The sequence below is a fragment of the Lontra canadensis genome, unplaced genomic scaffold, assembly GCF_010015895.1.
Source record: "Lontra canadensis isolate GAN:19392208 unplaced genomic scaffold, GSC_riverotter_1.0 scaffold96, whole genome shotgun sequence".
NCBI classification, from domain to species: Eukaryota; Metazoa; Chordata; class Mammalia; order Carnivora; family Mustelidae; genus Lontra; species Lontra canadensis.
In genome coordinates this window covers 768,098-791,754 of record NW_022631090.1, presented here as the reverse complement: position 1 = coordinate 791,754, position 23,657 = coordinate 768,098, and the positions used below count along the sequence as shown (strand labels likewise).

Below are 23,657 nucleotides of genomic sequence, written 5' to 3'. Positions count from 1 at the left end.
TTGACTATTAATTCTCTGTGAACTATATACGTAGCATATTTCCTATGATGTTCTTTGTGGTTTCCTAAGGTCCTAAGCTACCCTTAGAATTTTAAAGAAATCTTGATGAGACCCCAGTCCTCATCTACTAGAGGTCTTGAATTGAAGGAAAAGTAACTTCCAGTTTCCTAGGCTAGTAATAAATCAAGTAATATTCATAGGACCACTGTATCAGGTAGCCATTGTGCCTCTGTAATTAGTCAATAAATAAGTGGCCACCTGGTTGTGAGTAGGGTCTACTGTTATTACATGAGTATTTTTCTTTAGAATGCTCCACCTGGCTTTCATACGACATGACTTTAAATTTCTGATACTAAACAGCAAAGTGAAAGTGCAGGATCTCTAAGTCTTGAGAAATTGACGAATATATAAGTAGAGTTGTAAATAATCCTTGTTTTATTGATCACATCATTATTTCACATTACTGGTGTATGTTACATCCAGAATGGAAAACTTTATTGTCATGTCATTCAAAGAGGCCGCACAAGCCCCCGGAGCATATACTTGGTTGTGTTTAATTTAAAAAAACAAAACAAAAAAAAATAATGTTAGCTTCTGGCTATCTCTGAATTTTAAAAAAAGAAAAAACACATTGTAGATGAGGGATATTAAAGCAGTTTCCTTTGAGTGATTGCAGTTCTAATATATTCTTGCTGTTAGTTCAAGGGCAGCTTGATTTGTGTTTTTTTATTTTAAAATATTACTGTTATACAAAAAGTTATAGAGAATAATATAGCAATACCCTTATACCTAGCCAAACATCTTGATCAGTTCTTGGTAGTTTCCATATTTGCTTAATTAGGAAAATAATATAACCTTATAGATAGACCTGAAGACTTCCATGTATCCCTCACCAATCCCATTTCCTGATCTCCTCTCCAGAGGTAACTACTAGCCTGAATTTGTTACTTATCATTCTGATGCATGTTTTATATTTTTACTACATATTTATATATTAATAAGCAACATATAGTTTTACATATTTTAAAATGATGATATCATACTCTACATATCCTTCTACAACTTGCTTTTTTAACTCAATATGTAAAATGTTCTTGAAACTTATTTTAATAATATAAGGAACTATGTAGTATTCCATTGTAGAAATATACCATAATTTATGCATTCTCCTGAAGATATTTTCTTTTTATTTTTGCTATTACAGACAATTCTGCAGCAAGCATTATATGTACCTCCTACTCTATATGTACAAGAGTTTCTCTAGAACAGTTTTCCAAACTTTAGGTTGGAATTAGTAGGTCACAACAAGCGATTTTTTAATGAAACATAATGGAATAGAATAGAAAATATCAAAGTACATTCTAGAGAGTAAGGGTGATTACTGTTTCTGGAAAGAGCTTTTGGTTTGGTGTTGTGTGTGTGTGTGTGTGTGTGTGTGGTGTATGTATGAGGGCCAGAATGTAAAATGCATTTCTTTCTATAGATTTCAGTCAAAAAAGTTGGAAAAATCTTGTTCTATTGCCGTGATTCTCAAATGCTAGTATGCACCAGAATCACCTGGAAGGCTTGTTAAAGCACAGATTGCTGGGCTCCACCTTCAGAATTTCTTATTAAGTGGACCTGGTGTAGGGCCTGAGAATTTGCATTTCCAACAAGTTCTCATGAGATGTTGATGCTACTGGCCTAAGAGTGACAGTTTAAGAATTACCGTTCTAGATTACATTCCTAGGAGTGGAATTACTATGATATAGGGTATGTATATATTCAACACCATGAGCAGGGTTTCAGGAATCTCTTTCATATCCTTGCCAAGACTCTTTAGTATTGGACTTGTTATTTTTGCCAGTATAAAATGTTTGAAGGTATCTCATTGATTTAATTTGCCATGTTTCTGATTGGCAATGAAGTTATGCTTGTAATTATACATTTGTTAGCTTTTCAGTAATCTTGTGTGTTTTGTCTGTTTCTTTTCTTTGCCTATTATTTGATTGTTTAGTTTGTCATATTATTTACAGAAAAAAATTTTTTTTAGCACGGGCTTGAACTCAGGACTGTGAGATCAAGACCTGAACTGAGATCAAGAGTCAGATGTTTAACCGACTGAGTCACCGAGGTGCCCCAAGAAATTATTTTTAAATTCTGGATGCAAACATGTGTTTATTTAGCAAATATATTCATCCAAGGGGTGGCTTTCTTTTAAACATTATTTCTGATGTCTTTTGTTAAACAGAAGTCTGTCATTTTAATGTAATCAAGTCATCAGTATTTTATTTGATGGTTTGTGCTTTTTGAGTCATTTTAAGGAAATCTTTCCCTACAAACCAACAAGAAGTATACAAACAACCCAATAAAAATGACCAGAAGATGTAAACAGACAATTCACAGGGGAAAAAAACATGAATAACCAATTGCCTACAAAACTTATTAGTGATCAAAGAAATGCAGAATATAACTACAGTGTAAACCTATTTAGTATCCAGGAAGTTGGCATACTTTTAAAGGCCTGACAATGCCAAGTATTGGTGAACATAGGAAGTAGTAAGAACTCTAATATGCTGCTGGATGAATGTAAATGAAGACAATCATTTTTATGAGCACTGTGGCAATTCCTAGTAAAATAGAAGATGCTCGTACACTAAAAGGCCACAGTCCCACTCCTAGGTATCTATCCTAGAGGAACTCTTACACATGAACATTAGGAGATATTATGAAGACACTCACTGTAGCATTGTTTATAAACAACACACTTGTTCAGCAGCAGGAGAATGGGTAAAGCATGGTGTATTCATAAAGCAGAATACTGTACAATATAGAAAATGAATAAAATAGAACTACAGGTATCAACATGCATGAAACTCACAAACAATATTGAATGAAAAAAGCTACTTGGTTTCAGCTCCAACATGTAAAGTGTTTGGAAGTTGTCACTCACTTTACAGCAAGAGAAACAGCTGAACAAAGGAAACAGCCATGATTTTTCTTGGACCCATCAGAGAACTGAACCGAAGTCACAGAGTAAACTGCAACCCCCAAATCTGGTGAGGCAGGCAATTACAGAGAATCACAGCTTATTAGAATAAAAAAGCACTGGTGCCATGAACTGGTAGGGACAAGTGGTAACCTCGACAAATTTCTGGAAGCAGAATATAGATTGTTTGACAAACTCTAGGGACCTCAGTCTACGAGGGCCCTCACATTTGCATTACTTTTAGTTCCAGGAACTCCACTAGGTTCTCAAGGGGGAAGGGCCAAGAAACAATCTCCTGTTCCTGGCATGGAGAAAGAAAAAGTAATCATTTTGAAATATATCCATAGGTTCGACTAACAGAGGGATACCCAGCAAGTGAAAGAACTTTACCAAAGCCTTCAGCTTGCTAGAAGGGAAATTATCCAACTCCAGATGCCTCTAGCCTTCCTGTCTCATCTAAGAGAGAAAGAGAAAAAAACAAAAAGCTATGAAACACTTGTGAAGGTTACAGGCTGGGGACACAGGCACAGTAAAAGACTTGAGACTTAATTATGAGATTACAGAATGTTTCTCTTGCTCCACACTTTATCACTACATCAATAGGGCTTCAGTGCAATATCTGTGGATTACAGGTAAAAGACTTGGCAAGGCTCAGACTCTAATGAGTTTTTAGGGAAACCCCCCAAAAGAGGAGGAGAATAAACAAGGACATTAGAAGTAATTGAAACCTCTGTCACCTACAGCTAGAGTGAACACTAAACACTGCCAACTCCTGGCCAGATTAACAAAACTTTGTACTAATGCCCTGTTTACCTTAGTTCCTCTTAACTTATGCATCATGTCCAGCTTTCAACAAAAAAATCATAAGGCATGCTAAAAGAAGAACCACACTCTGGAGAGACAAAGCAACCATCAGAACCAAACTTCTCAGATATATAGGTTTTGGAATTAAAAGATATATGGAATTTAAAATAACTATGATTAATATGCTAAAGAATCTATTAGAGAAAATACACAATATGCAAGAACAGATGGGTAATGTAAACAGATAGAAACTCAGAATCAAAAGGAGATACAAGAAATCAGCAACACTAAAAAGAAACACTTTTGATACCCTCATCAGTAAACTGGGAGTGGTCAATGAAAGAATCAGTGTGCTTGAAGACATGTCAATAAAAACTTCCCAAACAAATGCAAAGAGAAAAAAGACTGTAAAAAAAGGAAAATAATAGCTAAGAACTGTGGGACAATTTCAAATGCTGTAACACACATGCTATTGGAATACAAGAAGGAGAATAAAGAAAAGGAACAGAAAAACTAGTTGAAGTACGAATGGCTGAGAATTTTCCAAGATTAATGACAGACACCAGACCACAGATTCAGGATCTGGAAAGACAACCATCTAGGGTAAATACCCCCAAAAGACCCCTAAGCATATCATGTTCAAACACAGAAAACTTAGACAAGAGAAGATCTTGAAAACACCCAGAGAAAACACTTTACCTATAGAGGAACAATAAGAATTACATTGGATTTCTGGTCAGAAACCATGCAAGAAAGAAGAGTGAAATATTTAAAGTATTGAAGGGGAAAAAAAAAACCTATCCACCTAGAAATCTATATCCAGCAAAAAAATCCTTCAAAAGTGAACCAAAAAAATACTTTGTCAGACGAGCAAAAACTGAGGGAATTTGTCAGCAGTAAATCTGCTTGTGAGAAATATTTATTTTTTTAAAAAAAGCTTTTCCAGAGAGAAGGAAAATGATATAGGTCAGAAAATGAGATCTCTTCAAAGAAAAGAAGAGTATAGGAGAAAGAACACCTGAAGGTAAAATAAAATCTTTTATTTTCTCATTTTAAAGTGATTTAAAAGATGACTGTTCAAAGTAATAATAACAATATGTTAGGCAATTATAGCATATGGCAAAATGAATGTTATAAAACAAGAATGTTATAAGGGTAGGAGGGAGGAATTAGTATTTGGTGTATATAACTGTTACAAGTTATCTGTACTACCTGTGAGATGGTATAATGTTGAAAGTGGACTTAGATTAGTTGTAAATGAATATTGTAAACTCTAAGGCAACCACTAAAAATTATAAAATGAAGTGTAATTGATATGCTGAAAGGGGTGAAAATGGAATCTCAAAACAATACCTGTTCTGTACAATCTTTTCTACAAAATAGAAACAGAGGGAACACTTTCTAACTCATTTTATGAAACCAACCTTAGCTTAATACCAAAACCAGATAAAGTCATTGAATAAAGCAAAACTACAGACCAATATCGTGATCATAGATGCAAAAATCCTAAATTTTAGGAAAATAAAAATATTTGATTAAAACATTTTGATTGAAAAATCAAGATATTAAAAAATAACAGCCAACAGTGTATCAAAATAATTATGTACCATGATCAGGTAGGAGTTTTCTAGGTATCTATGGCTGATTCAACATTTGAAAATCAATTAATATTATCCACCATATCAACAAACAAAAGAGGAAAAATCGTATGGTTATTTCAGTTGATACAGAAAAGGTATTTGACAAAATCCAAAAACCATTCATAACAGAAAACTCTAATCAAACTAGGAATAGAAGAAAATATCCTCAATTTGATAAAGAATATCTACAAAACCCTACAGCTAACATTATACTTAGTGGTGAGAAACTGAGTGCTTTCCCCTTTGATCAGGAATAAATCCCCTCCCTATTACTTTTCAGTATTGTACTAGAAAAGCTAGCTAATGCAGTAAAATAAGAAAAGGAAAAGCACACAGATTGAGGAGAAAATAAAGTTGTCTTTTTTCACAAATGACATATATGTCTATGTAGAAAATCCCAAAGAATCAACAATAACAACAATGTGAAATAACTACTGGAACTAATAAGTGGAATGTAGCAAGGTTTGAGGATACAAGGTTTATATACAAAAGCCAGTTGCTTTTCTTTCTATCAAGAAATGAACAATTAAAATTTAACCCAATACTTTTTTATGAAAGCACCACAAAAAAGTGAAATACTAAATTATAAATCTATCAAAATATGTATAGGATCTATACCCACAAAACTATAAAACTGTGCTGAAACATTAAAGAAGGTCATAAATAAAGGCAGAGATATCCTATGTTCATGGATTGGAAGACCTAATATTGTTAAGATGTCAGTTCTTCCCAATATGTAGATATGTAGATTCCACACAATCCCAATAAAATCCTGGCAAGCTATTTTGTGGATATAGACCACTGATTCTAAGTTTGTATGGAAAAACAGAAGGCCCAGAATATCCAACACAATACTGAAGAAGAACAAAGTGGGATGACTGATACTACCCAACTTTTAGATTTACTATAACCAAAAAGGATAGTTTGGGTTAAAAAAAAAAAAAAGATAAATAGATCGGTGGAGCAGAATAGAGACTCCAGAAATGGAACAGAATAGAGACTCCAGAAATAAGCTCACACAAATATAATGGACTAATCTTTGACAAGGGACCAAAGGCAATTCAATAAAGGAAAGATAGTTTTTTCAGGAAACTGTGCTAGAATAACTAACTGGTTATCCACATGCAAAATAGGAATCTAAACACAGATCTTACGTTCTTTAAAAAAAATTAACTCAAAATAGATCATAGATCCAAATGTAAAACACAATACTGTAACACTTCTAGAAGAAAATAGAAAATCTAAATGACCTTGTGTTTGGTGATACATTTATAGATAAAACACCAAAAGCATGATTTATGAAAGAAAAAAATTGAAAAATCATACTTTGTTAAATTTATAAACTACTGCTAGGTGAAAGAAACTTTAAAGAAAATCAAAAGACAAGCCTCAGACTAGAAAAAAAATTTGTAAAACATGTCTAATAAAGGACTTGTATCCAAAATATACAAAGACCTCCTAAAACTCAACAGTAGTAAAACAACCCAATTAAAAAATGGCAAAATATAAGAACAGACATCTCAAAAAGGAAGTTACATACATCTCAAATAAGCATATGAAAAGGAGCTCATCATCATTTGTCGTCAGAGAATTACAAAATAAAACAACAGTGAGATGCCGTTATACACTTATTAGAATGGCTAAAATTCACAATAAAACTGACAATATCAAAGGCTATTGAGGCTGCTAAGCAACAGGAACTCATTCATTGCTTTTGAGAATCCAAAATGGTAAAACTTCTTTGAAGTCAGTTTTGTAGTCTTACCAAGCTAAACATTGTTTTGCCATATAATCCAGAGTTACTTTTAGTTATTTGCCCAATTTATTCGAAAACTATTATTTATACAAAAACCAGCATGCAAGTGTTTATAATAGTTTTACTCAATTGCCCCAAACTGGAAGCAGTCAGGATGTCCTTCAGTAGATGAATGGAGACATTCACCTGTGCTGCATCTATATGGTGGAATATAATTTGTCAATTAAGAGACATGATCTGGCAAACCACAGAAAGACATAGAGGAACTATGAGTATATTAATAAGTGAAAACCAGTTTGAAAAGACTATGTATTATGTAATTCCAATTATATGACATTCCAGAAAACACAGAAACATACAGTAAATGATCAGTGGTTGCCAGGAGTTTAAGGGGTTGGGAAAAAAAAATAGGTGAAGCACAGGGGATTGATATAATGGGGGACGCAAGATACGCATTTGTCAAAACCCATAAAACTATACAGTATAAAGAGTGACCCTTAATGTACACAAATACTAAAAACTATTTGAGAGGTGGGGGAATCCCAGGAAAGAATGCAGACTCTGACAAGAGAATCTATGTTACAAATATGTGAAGCAACTTCAGGGAAGGTATGGGGGGTGAAAGGTACTGACTGAAGCATCTTTGGAAATATGTAGAGTCTAGAAGACTAAAAACAGAACTGCATATAATCACTGTATCCTGGTTAATAAGGTTGCGTCTCATGAGGGTACTGGTTAGCAATCCTGATACTGATACATGTGTATAATGAGATGGAGCAATTAAGTAAATGGATGGTAGGTGTTGGGAGCCAAGTTTCTCACTGGTGGAATTTACAGATAAGCAAAGGAAAGAAGCTGGAATGATCCATTCAATGGTTTAGAGTTAGAGACATCAGTATGAAATCATGTTTAACTTGACATAGATATAGATGGTTACATATAAAATATTTATCGATATGTATATACACACAGGTTAGTATAAATATACGATTTTTTCTCTGTCAGCTGAGAGGATCTAAATGAAGTGATACTCCAGTAGCAACAAGCACGTTCAGCACCCAAATTGTAGTTTGTAATGCCATTCTCTAATGAAGGAATCAAGGTGGCACCTGGGTGGCTCAGTTGGTTAAGCATCCAACTCTTGGTTTTTGGCTCAGGTCATGATCTCAGGGTCATGAAATGGAGCCTGCTTAGGATTCTCTCTCTTCCTGTCCCTCTACTTCTGCCCCTGACCCCCTACCCCCTGCTTGCACTCTCTCTGTGTGTGTATATATATATATATATATATATTTTTTTTTTTTTAAAGTAACCAGGGTTTCTCAGAGAAATGACTGGCTCTAGAACTGGGGCAGGAAGTATACAAGATGAAACTTGAGCATTTTGTAGTGACAGGAAGTAGGAAAGTGCTGAACATACCAGCATAAAAACATTGTTGGGTATATGTCAAAGAAGCACAGGAGCCAACTGAAAGTTTCTAGTGAGCAAAATTGGAACAATTTGTGCAGCAAACTTAGGTAAATTAATACTGGATTATAACCTAAAGTATAGGATAAATAGCTATGACTCCATACTGATAATAAAATTGATTGAGTAAATCAAATAACTGGGGCAGAGAAGGCAAATATCCCTCACAGAAGAATTCTAAATAATTTATATAGATGCTCCATCTCAAATTAGGGGAGCATAACTTTCCATTCCTTAGTTTTGAGCTCTTGAGTGACTTTCAAACAGTACAGTATGGAAAGGCAGGGCAAAAGAATAATACTGCAGTGTAGAAACCTAACAAACACTACCTCCAGCCAGGTAATCAAGGCCAGCATCAACAGTCTTTAATAATGTCGATAGCATGCATGCTTGATATGTGATCAAAACTGTACTTTTCCTCATAATCCATAACCCCAATCTAACCATGAGAAAAACAACAACAAAAAATCCTAGTAGTGGGCCATCCTACAAAATATCTGACCAGTACTCAAAACTGTCAAGACTTTTAAAAACAAGGAAATTCTGAGAAACTACCACAACCAAAGAGGAGCCTAAAAACACAGGAAAACTAAATGTACTCTGGTACCCTGGATGGAATCGTGTAACAGAAAATGGACATTAGGGGAAATCTAAATAAACTATGGACTTTGGTTAATAATAGGGTATCAATATCCATTCATTCATTTTAACAGTGCACCATAGTAATGGAAGATGTTAGTAGTGGAGGAAACTGAGTATGGAGTTACAGGAACTCTTTGTACTGTCTTCTCAGTTTCTCTGTAAATCTAAAACTGTCCTAAAAATAGTCTCCTTTTTAAACATTAAAACAGATACCTGCAAAAGAGTGCATACAATATAATACTATTTATATACAGTTCAAAACATACAAAATGATACTGTATATTGCAGAAGGAGGCCCGGAAGTTTCATCTTGTATTATCACTTGGAATATGTTTTTCTGTTTCACAGAAATGTTTATCTTCTTTTTGAGCCTAGCTGTATTGTTGTGCGTACCTTTATATATATGCATATATATGTGTTGTTAATACATACATACATCTATATCCATGTAGATGGATGTGTGTGTGTGTGTGTGTGTGTGTGTGTGTGTGTGTGTGTGTGTGTTTGGAGCAAAGAAGATGCTCCCAAGCAAGAAGTGACCAAGCCGCCTCGACCAGAAGTCTTCTTGATTTTTTAAAAGTATTCATATCAAAGGGAACAATCTTAGTATGGATCTTTCCTACTTGGTGAGAAACTTGCAGTATGTTCCACATACTCCTTTTTATAGTTATTTAATTTGATGACACTTTTACGTTAAGTATTTCAGAGCCAAAACTCTAGATCACTTGAATTCACTTAAGTGAATCACAGGTCAGTTAATCTGTGCCTTTGCCTTTAAGTTACAAGTATAGTTAAATGCTAAATATGTAAATATCTAGCTTCTAAAGTCTATGAGACAGAGTCTCTTGCTTATTATAGTGTTTAATATACTTACTCATGTTTCAGTGATTAACTTATTTAAGTGGGCTCTGTTTTCTGGCTCTTTGCTTGTGCTGCTTCTGTCTGAATTCTTCTCAAGTTCCATTTAAGTATAAAGGATATAATTTATTCCAGCTAACACATAGAGATTTTTTCCTCCATCCTTTTTTATAGTAGTAAAACATGTAAGTTGAGATCTACCCTTGTAACAAAATCTTAAGTATACATTAGAGTATTGTTAACAGTAGGCAAAGTGTTGTATAGCAAATCTCTAGAACTTTTTCATCCTGCATGACTGAACTTTATAAACATTGAACAGCAACTTCCCATTTCCCCCTCCCCCCAGTCCCTGACAACCACTGCTGTTTTTGCCTCAATGAGTTTGACTGCTGTAGATACCACATACAAGTGAAATCACGTAGTATTTGTCCTTCTGTGACTGGCTTATCTCACTTCACATAGTGCACTCAAGATTTACCCATGTTGTAGCATATGACCAGATTTCTTTTTTCTGGCTGAATAATATTCCACTGTATGTGTGTATACCATATCTTTATCCATTCATCCACGATGGATGTCTCCACCTTTTGGCTATTGTGAACAGTTTGCAATGAATGTATGTATTCAGATATCTCTTTGATATTCTGATTTTAATTCTTTGGATAAGTATCTGGAAGTGGGATTGCTGATCATGTAGTAGTTCGTTTTTGCTTTTTTGCAGGACCTTTATACTGTTCTCCATAGTAGCTGTACCATTTTACATTCTGCCAGCAGTGTGCAAGAATTCTGATTTGTCTACATCCTTTTCAATTTATTTCCTACATGTATTCATTGGGAAAATGTTTAGGTCTTGGGCCCATTTTTTAAAAATTGTGTTGTCTTTTTGCTGTTGGGTTCTAAGAGTTCTTTATATATTTTGGATATTAACTTCTAATAAGATATATGGTTTCTAAATATTTTGTGCCATTCTGTACGTTGCCTTCTCACTTTGCTGATTGTTTCCTTTGATGTACACAAGTGTTTCAGTTGATAAAGTCCCACTTTATTTTTGCTTTTGCTTCCCGTGGTTCTGTTGTAATAGTCAAGAAATCATTGCCAAGGCAACATCATGAAGCTTTTCCCCTATGTTTTCTTCTGGGAGTTTTAGAGTTTTAGGACTTATGTTTAAGACTTTAATACATTTTGAGTTGATTTTTGTGTGTGATATAAATTAAGAGTCCAATTTTACTCTTTTGCATGTGGATACCAGCTTTTCCCAACACCATTTGTTGAAGGAACTATCTTTTCTCCATTGTGTTTCTTGCCCTTCAGTCGACTGTATATGTGTGGGTTTATTTCTGGGTTCTCTTCTGTTCTAGTGGTCTATATAACTGTCATTATAGTAGTTCTCTGTTTTGATTACTACAGATTGGTAATATGTTTTGAAATTAAGAGGTGTGAAGTCTCCAGCTTTGTTATTTTTTCAAGATTTCTTTGGCTATTTGGGGGGGGTCTCTTGTGGTTCCCCATGAATGTTAGGATTTTTTTTTCTATCCCTAGAAAATACTGTTGAGATTTTGATAGGAATGGAATTAAATCTGTAGAACACTTTAGGTAGTGTGTAAAATTAAGCAGTGTTGTCTTCCATCCCATGAATATGGGACAATTTTGTATTTATTTGTGTCTTTAATTTCTTTGAGCAATGTTTTGTGGTCTTCAGTGTACATTTCCTTAACTTCCTTCACTGTTTTTTTTTAATTGAAGTATCATTGATGTATAAGAAGCTGTACATTTTTTTGTTCAGTTGGGTTTTTCAGTATCAATTTTTTAAAGATTTTGTTTATTTATTTGAGAGAGAGAGAGAGAGACAGAGATAGTAATAGAGGTTATGAGTGGAAAGGAAAAGGAGAAGCAGGCTCCCAACTGAGAACAGAGCCCAATGTGGGGCTCAATTCTAGGACCCTGGGATCATGACCTGAGCCAAAGGCAGACACTTAACAAACTGGGCCACCCAGGTGCCCCAGCTTTTTATTTACATTCTAGTTAGTTAACATATAGTGAAATGTTGGTTTCAAGAGTAAAATTTAGTGATTCATCACTTACATATAACACCCAGTAAAGCTGTATATATTTAATGTATGTAGCTTGATGAGTTTGAAAATAAGTGTACACCATTAAACCATCACCAAAACAATGCCCTAAACTTAACCATCACCTCTAGAAATTTCCTCCCTCCTTTTTCTTGGATAACATTTAACTAAGATCTACCCTCTTAATAAATTTCAAGTATCTAATACAGTATTGAAAACTATATGCAATATGCTGTACAGTAGATGTATAGGACTTCTTCATCTTGCATAAGTGAAACTATATGCTGTGATGAACATCTCCCCAGTTACCCCTCCTCCTAGCCTACTGGAAAACATGATTCTACTCTGCTTTTATGAGTTTGATTATGTTAGATGCCTGGTATAAATTCCTATTTAGTATTCTACAGATTCTCATATAGTATTTGTTCTTGTGTTTGGTTTATTTATAGTGTCTTCAAAGATTTGTTGTAGCAAATGACAAGATTTTCTTTTTTAAGGCCAAATAATATTCCATTGTATTTATACACATTTTCTTTATCCATTCATCTGCAAGTGGACATTTAGATTGTTTCCATATCTTTGCTATGGTAAATAGTGCTGCAATGAACAAAGGAATACACATATTTCTTCTAGACCCCAATTCCAGTTCTTCTGGATATATACCCAAAAGTGGATTGCTGGATTGTATTTTAGTTCTGTTTTTAATATTTTTAGGAAACTCCATACTGTTTCCCACAGTGGTTATACTCTTTTACAGTCCCACTAACAACATACGAGGTTTAAAATTTCTTCATATCCTCACCGACACTTACTTTTGTTATTGTTGTTAATAGCTATCCTAACAGGTATGAAGTGATAGTTCATTGAGGTTTTGAATTGCATGTTCCTGATGATTAGTGATATTGAGCATCTTTTTATATACCTGTTAGCCATTTGTATGTCTTTTTTGAAGAAATGACTATTCAGGTCTTTCAGGTCTTTTACCCATTTTTAAAATTGGGTTATTTGGGTTTTTTTTTTTTGGTTATTTTATGTTAGGAGCCCCTTATATATTTTAGATATTAATCCTTTATCAGATATATGATCTGCAAATATTTTTTCCTATTCTGTGTATGGCCTTTCCACTTTGCTGATTTTGTTTGCTCCTAATTTTTGTATGCATCCTACAGCTTGACTGAATGTATTAGTTTTACTTGTGTTAAAACAATTAATTGTGGAGTTTTTAGGGTTTTCTACATATAGGATCTTGTCATATACAAACAGAGGTGATTTTAATTCTTCCTTTCCCATTTGGATGCCTTTTATTTCTTTTTTCTTGTCTAATTGCTCTGGCCATGACTTCCAGAACTGGGTTGAATAGAAGTGACAGGAGTGGGCATCCTGGCCGTATTCCTGATCTTAGAGGGAAAGCTTTCCAGTTTTTCACTGTTGAGCATGACATTAGCTGTGGGCCTTTCATATTTGGCCTATATTGTGTTGAGGTAAATTCCTTTTATTCCTAGTTTCTTAAGCATTTTTATCGTGAAAGAGTGTTGGATTTTGTCAAGTGCTTTGTCTGCATCTATTAAGATGACCATGTGATTTTTATCTTTTCTTCTGTGATGTGGCATATCACACTGATTTTTTTATGTGGAACCATCCTTGCATCTTAGATAATTCACTTGGTCATGGTATATGATCCTTTTAATGTGCTTTTGAATTCATTTTACTGCTTTTCTGTTGGGAATTTTTGCATCTGTATTCATCAGGGATATTGGCCAGTAGTTTTCTCATAGTGTCATTTTTTTCCTTTTGGTATCAGGGTAATGCTGGCCTCATAAAGTTAGTTTGGGAATGTTCCCTCCTCTTCAGTTTTTTGGAAGAGTTTGAGAAGGGTTGGCAGTAATTCTTCTTTAAATGTTTGGTAGAATTCACCCATGAACCCATCTGATTGTGGGGTTTTCTTTGCTGGGAGGTGGTTTTTGTTTGTTCGTTTTTGTTTTGTTTTGTTTTGTTTTCAAAGAGACTCTTTTTTTTTTAAAGATTTTATTTATTTATTTGACAGACAGAGATCACAAGTAGGCAGAGAGGCAGGCAGAGAGAGGAGAAGAAGCAGACTCCCTGCAGAGCAGAGAGCCTGATGTGGGGCTCAGTCCCAGGACCCTGGGACCACGACCTGAGCTGAAGGCAGAGGCTTTAACCCACTGAGCCACCCAGGCACCCTGCTTGGAGGTTTTTGATTACTAATTCAGTCTCACTGCTAGTTCTAAATCTCTTTAGGTTTTCTGTTTCTTCATGATTTAGTCTGGGTATGTTGTATGTTTCTAAGAATTTATCCTTCTCTTCTGGGTTATCCAATTTATTGGCATATAGTTGTTGGTAGTAGTCTCTTGTAATCCTTTTTAATTCTGTGGCATTAGTTGTAACATCTCATTTATTTCTGATTTTGAGTCTTTTTTTTCTCAGTTGAGCTAAAGGCAGTCAATTTTGTTTATCTTTTTTTTAAAAAAACAGCATCTTAGTTGTTTTTTTCCTAATCTCTTTTGTTTATTTTTGCTTTAACCTTTATTTCTTTCCTTCTGCTAACTTTGGGCTTAGTTTGATACTTTCTTTAGTTCCTTAAGTTGTAGACTTGCTTATTTGAGATCTTTTTCTCTTCCCTCCCCTCCCCTATCCTCTCCTCTCCTCTTTTTTAAGTAGCCTCCAAAGCCCAAGGTGGTACTTGAACTCAAAACCCTGAGATCAAGAGTTGCATGCCAGCCAGATACCCCTAAGATCTTATTTTTTAATATATGCATTTGTGACTATAAAGTTACCTCTTAGTACTGTTCTTGCTGCATTCCATTAATATTGTTACGTTGTGATTTCATTTTCATTTGTCTAAAGATATTTTCTAAGTTCTCTTCTTATTTCTTCTTTGACCCATTGGTTGTTCAAGAGTATGACATATAATTTCCACATATTTGTAAATTTTCTTGTTTTCCTTCTGCTATTGGAATTGAGGTATTGAAATGTCCTAGTATTATTGTGTTGCTATCTATTTCTACTTTCAGTTCTCTCAATGTTTGCTTCATATATTTAGGTGCTCTGATGTTGGGTACATATATATTTATACTTTTTATATGTTCTTGGTGAATTGACCCTTCTATTATTATATAATATCCATTTTTGTCTCTTGTGACAGTTTTGACTTAAAGTCTATTTTGTCTGATAGAAGTATGGCCACCCCTGCTTTCTGTTGGTTATCATTTGCATGGAATATCTTTCTCTAGCCTTTCATTTTCAGTTTATATGTGGCCTTAAAATATAAAGTGAGTTTCTTGTAGACAGCTATAGTTGGAACTTGTTTTTTTATTCATTCGGCCACTCTGTGTCTTTGATTAGGGAGTTTAACATACTTACTTATAATTATTGATAGGGAAGGACTTACTATCCCCATTTATTATTTGTTTTCTGTCCTGAAGCTCATTTGTCCCTCTTTTCCTCTCTTGAAGTCTTCCTTGTGTTTCATTGATTTTTTGGTAGTGATGTGCTTTTTTCCTTTCTTATTTTGCGTATCTTACATAGGTATTTTCTTTAGGGTTACAATGGGGCTTCCTTAAAACATCTTATAGTTATAACAATCTATTTTAAGCTGATCAGAACTTAAATTGCATTTGAGGGCTCTTTGTTGTTTTCTTGAATGTTCTTTTTTTTTTTTAATAGCATCCTATTCCTAATAGAATATTTTCTCATTTCCTTAAGAGTATTAGTGATGATTTTTTGAAGTTTTCTTCACCCTGCATGATGGTTTTTTTTTTTTTCCCTTCATTTGCTTTTATTTCGGTTTGTTCTGTTCTCTCTTTGACATTAGAGGCTTTCCTCAGATTCCTGGTAATCTGTGCCCATATTTATGAGTAGGGGGCCAAAAAGCAGATTGGAAGCTCTGAGCACATGAGCAGCCCTTGTTGACTTTTAGCTTCGTTTTAAAATTATCTGGCTGGGCTATTTGTTGGAGAAATTCCCGATGCCAAACCAGTATTTTTTTTTTAATCTTTTCTCTTGGGGCTCATCATATTTAGTGTGCATTATTTCTCTTAATCTCCTTGTGTTCAGTTATAGTATTTACACCCTCATCTGTGTCTGGCATTCCCCATATTCAGCAAATGAGCTACCACTATCCACCAGGATTGGGATTGGCCTTTACCTAGTAGCTAATTTTAGGGAAAGGTATTTAAGATCTAGTTGACTTTTAAACAACTTTCAATCTACCTACCTTATCTTAACCTTATCCCTGTACATTCATTCCCAGAGGTACCTGAAGCTATCTAAACTGTTTAAGGATTCTTAAGTGTGTACTGGGTTGGTTCCTGGCTTTCCCCACCACTGGTTTAAGATTTAGCTTTCTTAGTACACTTATCTAATGATTTTTCCGTTTCCAGAATATTGTTGCTATTGCTTCATTTCCTTGTTCTTTCTGATGTGTGTGTGTGTGTGTGTGTGTGTGTGTGTGTGTGTGTGTGTTTAAGTCCCTATAGTTTTAGAGAGTTTTCTGGAGGGAGTGAAATTAGGTGCATGTGTTCAATCTGTCATCTTTATCTGGAACTAATTCTGACCAAAGTTAAATAGTTGCCTTACCTTCCTCATGTGATATTTCTGTTGATCCTCGGTTTATATTAGGTGTTATACTTGAAGAACCTTAGCCCTCGGGTGACCGAAAGAGATCTTGTCTCATTGTTCGCTCGGTTCCAGGAGAAAAAAGGACCACCAATTCAATTCCGAATGATGACTGGACGAATGAGGGGGCAGGCTTTTATCACCTTTCCCAGTAAGTAGCCTTATCTGGACAATTAATTGTAGCATCAGTTCATTGGAGATTATTTATACCCCTCTAATTTAAACCTAGCCCTTTGATTTCTCCATAGTACATAAGAAGTATGTGCTTGAACAAGCACATGGGAAGAAGGAAAGAGAAGTAAGGGAAATATGTTTTCAGTGTTCCTCTATCCTCCCTTCTGTGCTTCCTCTCCTCCATTGACAATACATGACTGACCACTGTATCCCATTGTCCTCAGTTTTCCCTAGTCTTGGCACTTCCTTCTATCAAAATGTACCTTCCCTTTGCCGATGACAGTATTTCTAGTTCAAGTTATAGTACTTATTAATATATTGGTATTCTGGTCAGAATACTTGTACTTGCCTTATGCCCTATTCCTTTGAGACTAAGAGACTATAAGTTAACGTGCTAATTCACTAGTAATTCATAATTAACTAGTGAATGATGTTAAATTATTTTAACAATTGTTTCTATCTTAATATATGACTTCAGTATTCTAATTAAAAGAGAATAATGATATAGGAATTTCATTTTCTGTAACAGACCAGACTGTTTATTTTGGTGGAATCTGGGTAGGAGCTACACCTTTCATTATCCCTAAACTATCATTACTTATAAACAGCCCAGTCGTCCGTGTATAGGCAAGTGCTTTTACATGTAAGCAGTACCAAAACTCCCCTCCACTTTTTTCATACATTCTTATACCATCTTTCCTATCATGTTGGAGGTTTGTGGATCTTCTATACTAGTGGTTTTCAGTCTTTTCAGGTATGAGGGCCCTTTTTAAACTTAAATATATTTTATTGGTCTCAAGCTAATATGACCCATTAATTGAAAAAATATATAATAAAAAGATTTTATAAACTAAGTACTTTAAAGTAAATAGCTGTTTTACTAGTAACAGCAGTTTAACATTTGAAAATTCTCAGTATATACATATGTGGGACATAAATTGGTTTAGTCTAAAGACATTGTTTATTTGCCCATGATTTCACAGACTCTGGGCAATAATTTCACTTTCAAATTTCCCACATCAAGGCTCTGAGGCCCATATATTGAAAACCCCTGCTATATACTGTATACTCCCATACCTCAAGCATCCATATGGATGTAAGAATTCTTTTTTTTAAGATTTTATTTATTTATTTGACAGAGAGAGAGAGATCACAAGTAGGCAGAGAGGCAGATGGGGGGTGGGGAAGCAGGCTCCCTGCTGGGCAGAGAGCCCGATGTGGGGCTCAATCCCAGGGCCCTGAGATCATGACCTGAGCTGAAGGCAGAGGCCTAACCCACTGAGCCACCCAGGTGCCCCTGGGTGTAAGAATTCTTAAACTTATTTATCCTAATGAGGATTCCCACTCTTCCATAAAAGAAAAAAGTAACAAAATGTTAATATGATAACATCTTTTATTCATGTCATCTATTTTGAAAATAATTTCATTATCACAACACCTGTAATCTGTTATCTAAGAGGTTCATATATTATTATTTATAGCTTAGCTTAGCTTTCTTTGGCACACTATGTTCTTATTTCTTTAACCTTTTCTTTGAATTAGGAGGTGCTCTCATACATCCATTTTAAGTTTTTATTGCCATTATTCTTAGCCATTAGTTTAATCTTGCTGAGTTATACAAATTTGAAATTATGGAAAAGAGAATAAAATTAAGTAACTATATAGCCTTATAGCCTATATTTAACTCTAAGGCAAAACAAAATAAACCAGACTTGGAAGATAATTGAATTATTAAGCCCTATGTAAATTGATATTTTTTTTCTTTCTCTTTTAGATAAGGAGATGGCAAGGCAAGCATTATATCTAGTAAATGGATATAAACTGCGTGGGAAAATATTGGTGATAGAATTTGGAAAGAACAAAAAGCAACAGTCAGATCTCCAGGCTGCTTCTCTCATATCATCTGCTACAGATAACATGACAGAAATCAGTGGTAGCTAAAAGATATATAGATGGTGAGTCCCAGGAGGTCTTCCTTGCATCAGAATCTTGGATCTAGAATTAGTGTATAGATAGAGTTTGGATTTGAAGAAGAGAAACTGAGAGAAAAATTAAGATAATCCCTCTCAGTTTCAGGATGAATTGGTAGAAAACACTTTTTATAATCAAAGACTATATAGGACAGACATGCCAAGTATGAAGTATAGGATACAAAAAGTATCATTTTCTCAGGATAAATTACAAATGATTATTTCTAAGGATTTTTTAAAAATCTTTATGATTTATCTGGGGTCTTCAGTATTTGTCCATAAAGATAACATTCTTTCCAAGATCGCCTCCTATATGCAGAACTAAAAAACTAATTAAATGTTGAAATATTTATTTACTAGAGCTCCCTATTATCCCTAATTGTAACCACCTAGTAAATAAAGGACTAAGACCCCAGGCCTAAACATCAACAAATGCTGTTGAATGGGAACTATCAGCAGTGACAATATGTATTTTCATAAATCAGTCCACATATTTAATGAATGCTTCCCCATAAAGTTATCAGTGTCTTCAAAACTATATATTTTTCTAATGAAATCATTTAGATCAAAATATTGATGTTCTCATAGTCATTTAAGCTAGCTACCATTGAGTAATCATTGAATTCAAAGCAATAAACATTGAATGACTATTTAATATATGTTATATATTAGGTATATGAATTTACCATTAGGTATATGAATTTACCCTAAAGGAGGATGGGAAGAAAGCAGTCTCTAGAAGAGAGCCACCCATTCCCAAATCCCTCAGTTGTGTGTTTGTAGTTGCTGGCGAATAGCAAGAAAATATGATATAGAGGATGTAGTACAAACTTTGGAATCAGACCTGTGTTTGAACTTCACAGCCACACTTATCACTTCATGACCTTGGCAAGTCACTTTATCTGAGCCTCAGTTTTCTCATCTATTAAATGAGGATAATAATATTACTTACCTCATTGGGTTATAAGTATTAAGTAAGATGATATTATTTTGGCTGAAGAACAGGAAGAAAAAAAATGAAAGTTGAACAGAGAGTAAGACCATTAATCACTCCAACATACTTGTAATGAAAGGACCAGAAAAAGAGAAGAGAAAGAAGCAGAAAAAATATTCCAATAAATAATGGATATAAATGTCCCAAATTTGATGAGAAACATTACCTACACATCCAAGAATTTCAACACACCCCAAGTAGGATAAAGAAGAAATCCACAGACACATCATGATAAAAATGCTAACAGTCAAAGACGAAGAGAAACTCTTGAAAGTAACAGGAGAAAAATGAATCATTACTTACAAGAGAACACCAATCAGATTAACAGCTGACTTCCCATCAGAAACAAGGGAGGTGGCAGTGGAATAACTTATTCAAAGTGCTCAAAGAAACCAATTGTCATAATAGAATCCTGTATCCAATAAAGCTGTGTTTTAAAAAATGAAGATAAAATGTAAGTCCTCCCACATATCATAAGCTGTTGTTGCTGGCAGACCTGCCTTAACAGGAAATACTAAAGGAAGTTCTTCAGGTGTAAAGCATTGACCTCAGATAATAATTTAAATCTACCCATATAGAAAAGTAGCATGGGTAAAGGTAATTACATAAGAGATAGTCTAAATGCATTTTTCTTCTCTTACTTGATTGAAAAAGTAATTTTGTAAAACAGTATGTACATAGTTGCAATGTTGGGTTTATAACATATAAAACTGCAGTATATTTGCCAATAACAGGCCATAGGAGGTGGGTGAGGCAAAGCTGTATTGGACTATAGAAATGACTCCAGATGGTAACTCAGATCTACAGGAGCAAGTGAAGAGAACAAGAAATGGGAATTAAGAAAGTAAATATAAAAAAGCATCAAATATTTATTTGCTCTTCTTTCTTCTCTGCGCTTCTTTAAAAGACATAAAATTATGTCAGTAATAATTATAACAGTATATTGGGTTAATAATGTGTAGAAATAATATGTATAACAATAATAGTACAAAAAAGTGGGGGAAAAATAGGTTCATATAGGAATAAGGTGTTTATATCATTGGAGTTAAGTTTCTATATATCTGAAGTTAATTCAGTTAAGATTTGTATGGTAAACCCTAGAGCAACCACTACGAAACTACCTGAAAATATGTAGTAAGAATATTATTAAAGAAATTTCAATTTTTCATTAGAAAATATTCAATGCAAAAGGATGAATAGAGGAACAAAGACAAAAAAAAACCCTGAGACATATAGGAAACAAATAGTAAAATGGCAGTCTTAAGTCCACCTATATTAATAGTAACAATAAATATGAATGGATTAAACAATCCAGTCAAAGAGAGTGTTAGACTGGAAAAACAAGCAAGATTTACCTCTATGCTATTTGTTGAAGTCACACTTTATATTCAGGGATACAAACAGGGGCACCTGGGTGGCTCAGCTGTTAAGCGTCTGCCTTCCGCTCAGGTCATGATCCCAGGGTTTTGGCATCGAGCCCCACATCAGGCTCCCTGCTCAGCGGGAAGCCTGCTTCTCCCCCTCCCACTCCCCCTGCTTGTGTTCCCCCTCTCACTATCTCTCTCTCTGTCAAATAAATAAATAAATAAAATCTTTTAAAAAAGATAAAAACAGATTGAAGGTAAAAGGATAGAAAGAAGTATCAGTCAGAAGGCAACTGTAAGCAAGCTGGAGCGTCTGTACTAATATCTAATAGACTTTAAAACAAAAAATGTCATTAGACGTAAAGAGTGACATCTTACAATGAGAAGAGAGTCAGCCCATCAGAAAGAGCGAAATTATATATGCAGTAACAACAGAGTGCCAAAATACATGAGTCAAAAACTGATTTAAATGAAGGGAGAAATCCACAAGTCTACAATAAGAGTTGGGGTATTCAGTATCCCATTTTCAATAATAGAACAATTAGATAATAAACAAGGAAATAGAAGACCTGAACAGTGCCATAATGAACTAGACCTTAAAGTGATCTATAAAACACTATACCCAGCATGAACAGAGTACACATTCTCCTCAGGGGCACATGAAATACCTCTAGAATAGATCATATCATAGACCATAAAACAAACCTCAGTAAATTTAATTTAATGCAAAGTATGTTTCTGACTCCATGGAATGGAATTAGAAATCAATAACAGAAAGTTGAGGAACTCAGAAACATGAATTGGACACACTTTTAAATGACCAATGGGTCAAATAAAAAATCACAAGGGAAATTGGGAAATCCTTTGAGATGAATGAAAATGAAGACATGACATACCAAACGTGGGATGCAACTAAATTAATGCTTGGGGAAAAATTTATAAATACTAATACTAATGCCTATATTTAACAAGAAGAATAATCACATATCAATAATCTCATTTTATGCCTAAAACACTGGGAAAAGAGCAGATTAAATTTAGAGTAAGCAGAAGGAAGAAAATTTTTAAAAAGATCAGGTAAATAAATGACAGAGAATACAAAAACAGTAGAGAATGTCAATGGAACCAATAGTTGGTTCTATAAAAGAAGATCAACAAAAGTGACAAACATTTTGTTAGATTAACCAGGGAGAAAAGAAGACTGAAATTACTAGAATCAGAAGTGAAGGAGGGAACGTTACTACCAACCTTCTAGAAATAAAAAATATTATGAAGGGACCCTATGAACAAGTATATAATAATAAATAACTTAGATGAAATGGAAAATTTCCTAGAAACACAAAAACTACTGGAACCAATAGAAAACAAAATCTGAAAATATGTATAACAAAGAGATTAATTAATAACTCTTAAAAATACCCACAAGAAAAAACCTAGGCTCGAATGGCTTCTCAGATAAATTCTAGCAAACATTAAAAAAGAATTAATACAAATTCTTTGCATACTCTTCCAAAAAAGTGTTCATATTCTAATTTATGCTACAAACATGAAGAACCCTGACAGCATGCTAAATGAAAGAAGCCAGTCACAAAAGACTATATATGATTCCATTTATATAAAGTGACTAGAATTGGTAAATATGTAGAGACAGAGAGTGGATTAGTGGTTGCTCAGGGCTGGTGGTGATAGCTGAATTGTATGAGGTTTCGTTAGAGGTTTATTAAAATGTTCTGAAATTGATTGTGGTGAAAATTGTACAACTCTATGAATATATTATAAATAATGAATTGTATACATTAAATAGGTGAATTTTTTTATGAATTATATCTCAAAGTCACAAAAAAAAGGAATTGGATAAAACCCAACTGTCCATCGATAGGAAAATGAATAAATAAGTCATGACACATTCATTTAGTGGAATACTATGCATCCATTAAAATAATGGGATATATCTGTGAATACATTCTGATCTGTATATGCAGAATTTTGTATTAATTTAAAAAGCAAGAAATGGTATAATGTGAATGCATTTTGTAAAGAAAAGCATTTGTATATGTATGATACATGTGTATATAGGTATTTCTGAATAAATGTAGGAAAAAGCGGGGAAATATACATACCAAATTGTAAACCTTTTAGAAGTGAGATTAGATAGACTGAAAGGGGACTTTTTGCTTTATAAAATTTTTAAAGTGGTATGATTTGGGGCAATTTTTACTTTTTTCAGGTTTTTTTAAATTAAAAAAATTTTTTTACTACTCTACAAATGACTTGGCTTCCAGAATACTTGTCAGGCCTGCTCTGAGGATATCATCTAAC

The 23,657-nt window shown here is 34.1% G+C and overlaps 1 protein-coding gene across 4 annotated transcripts in view; it reads left to right on the top strand.

Moving 5' to 3' along the window:
• Window positions 1-21,195, top strand: part of RBM41 (RNA binding motif protein 41) — a 55,112-nt gene extending 33,917 nt beyond the window's left edge. For 3 of the 4 annotated variants that reach the window (XM_032837020.1, XM_032837017.1, XM_032837016.1), the window contains 2 exons: window positions 16,840-16,987; window positions 18,785-21,195. In XM_032837020.1, the coding sequence (XP_032692911.1) occupies window positions 16,840-16,987; window positions 18,785-18,951 (315 nt within the window). In that variant the 3' untranslated portion in view covers window positions 18,952-21,195. The remainder of the gene's footprint in view (window positions 1-16,839; window positions 16,988-18,784) is intronic. The other variant, XM_032837019.1, reaches the window with a different exon arrangement.
• Window positions 21,196-23,657: the final 2,462 nt, after the last annotated feature.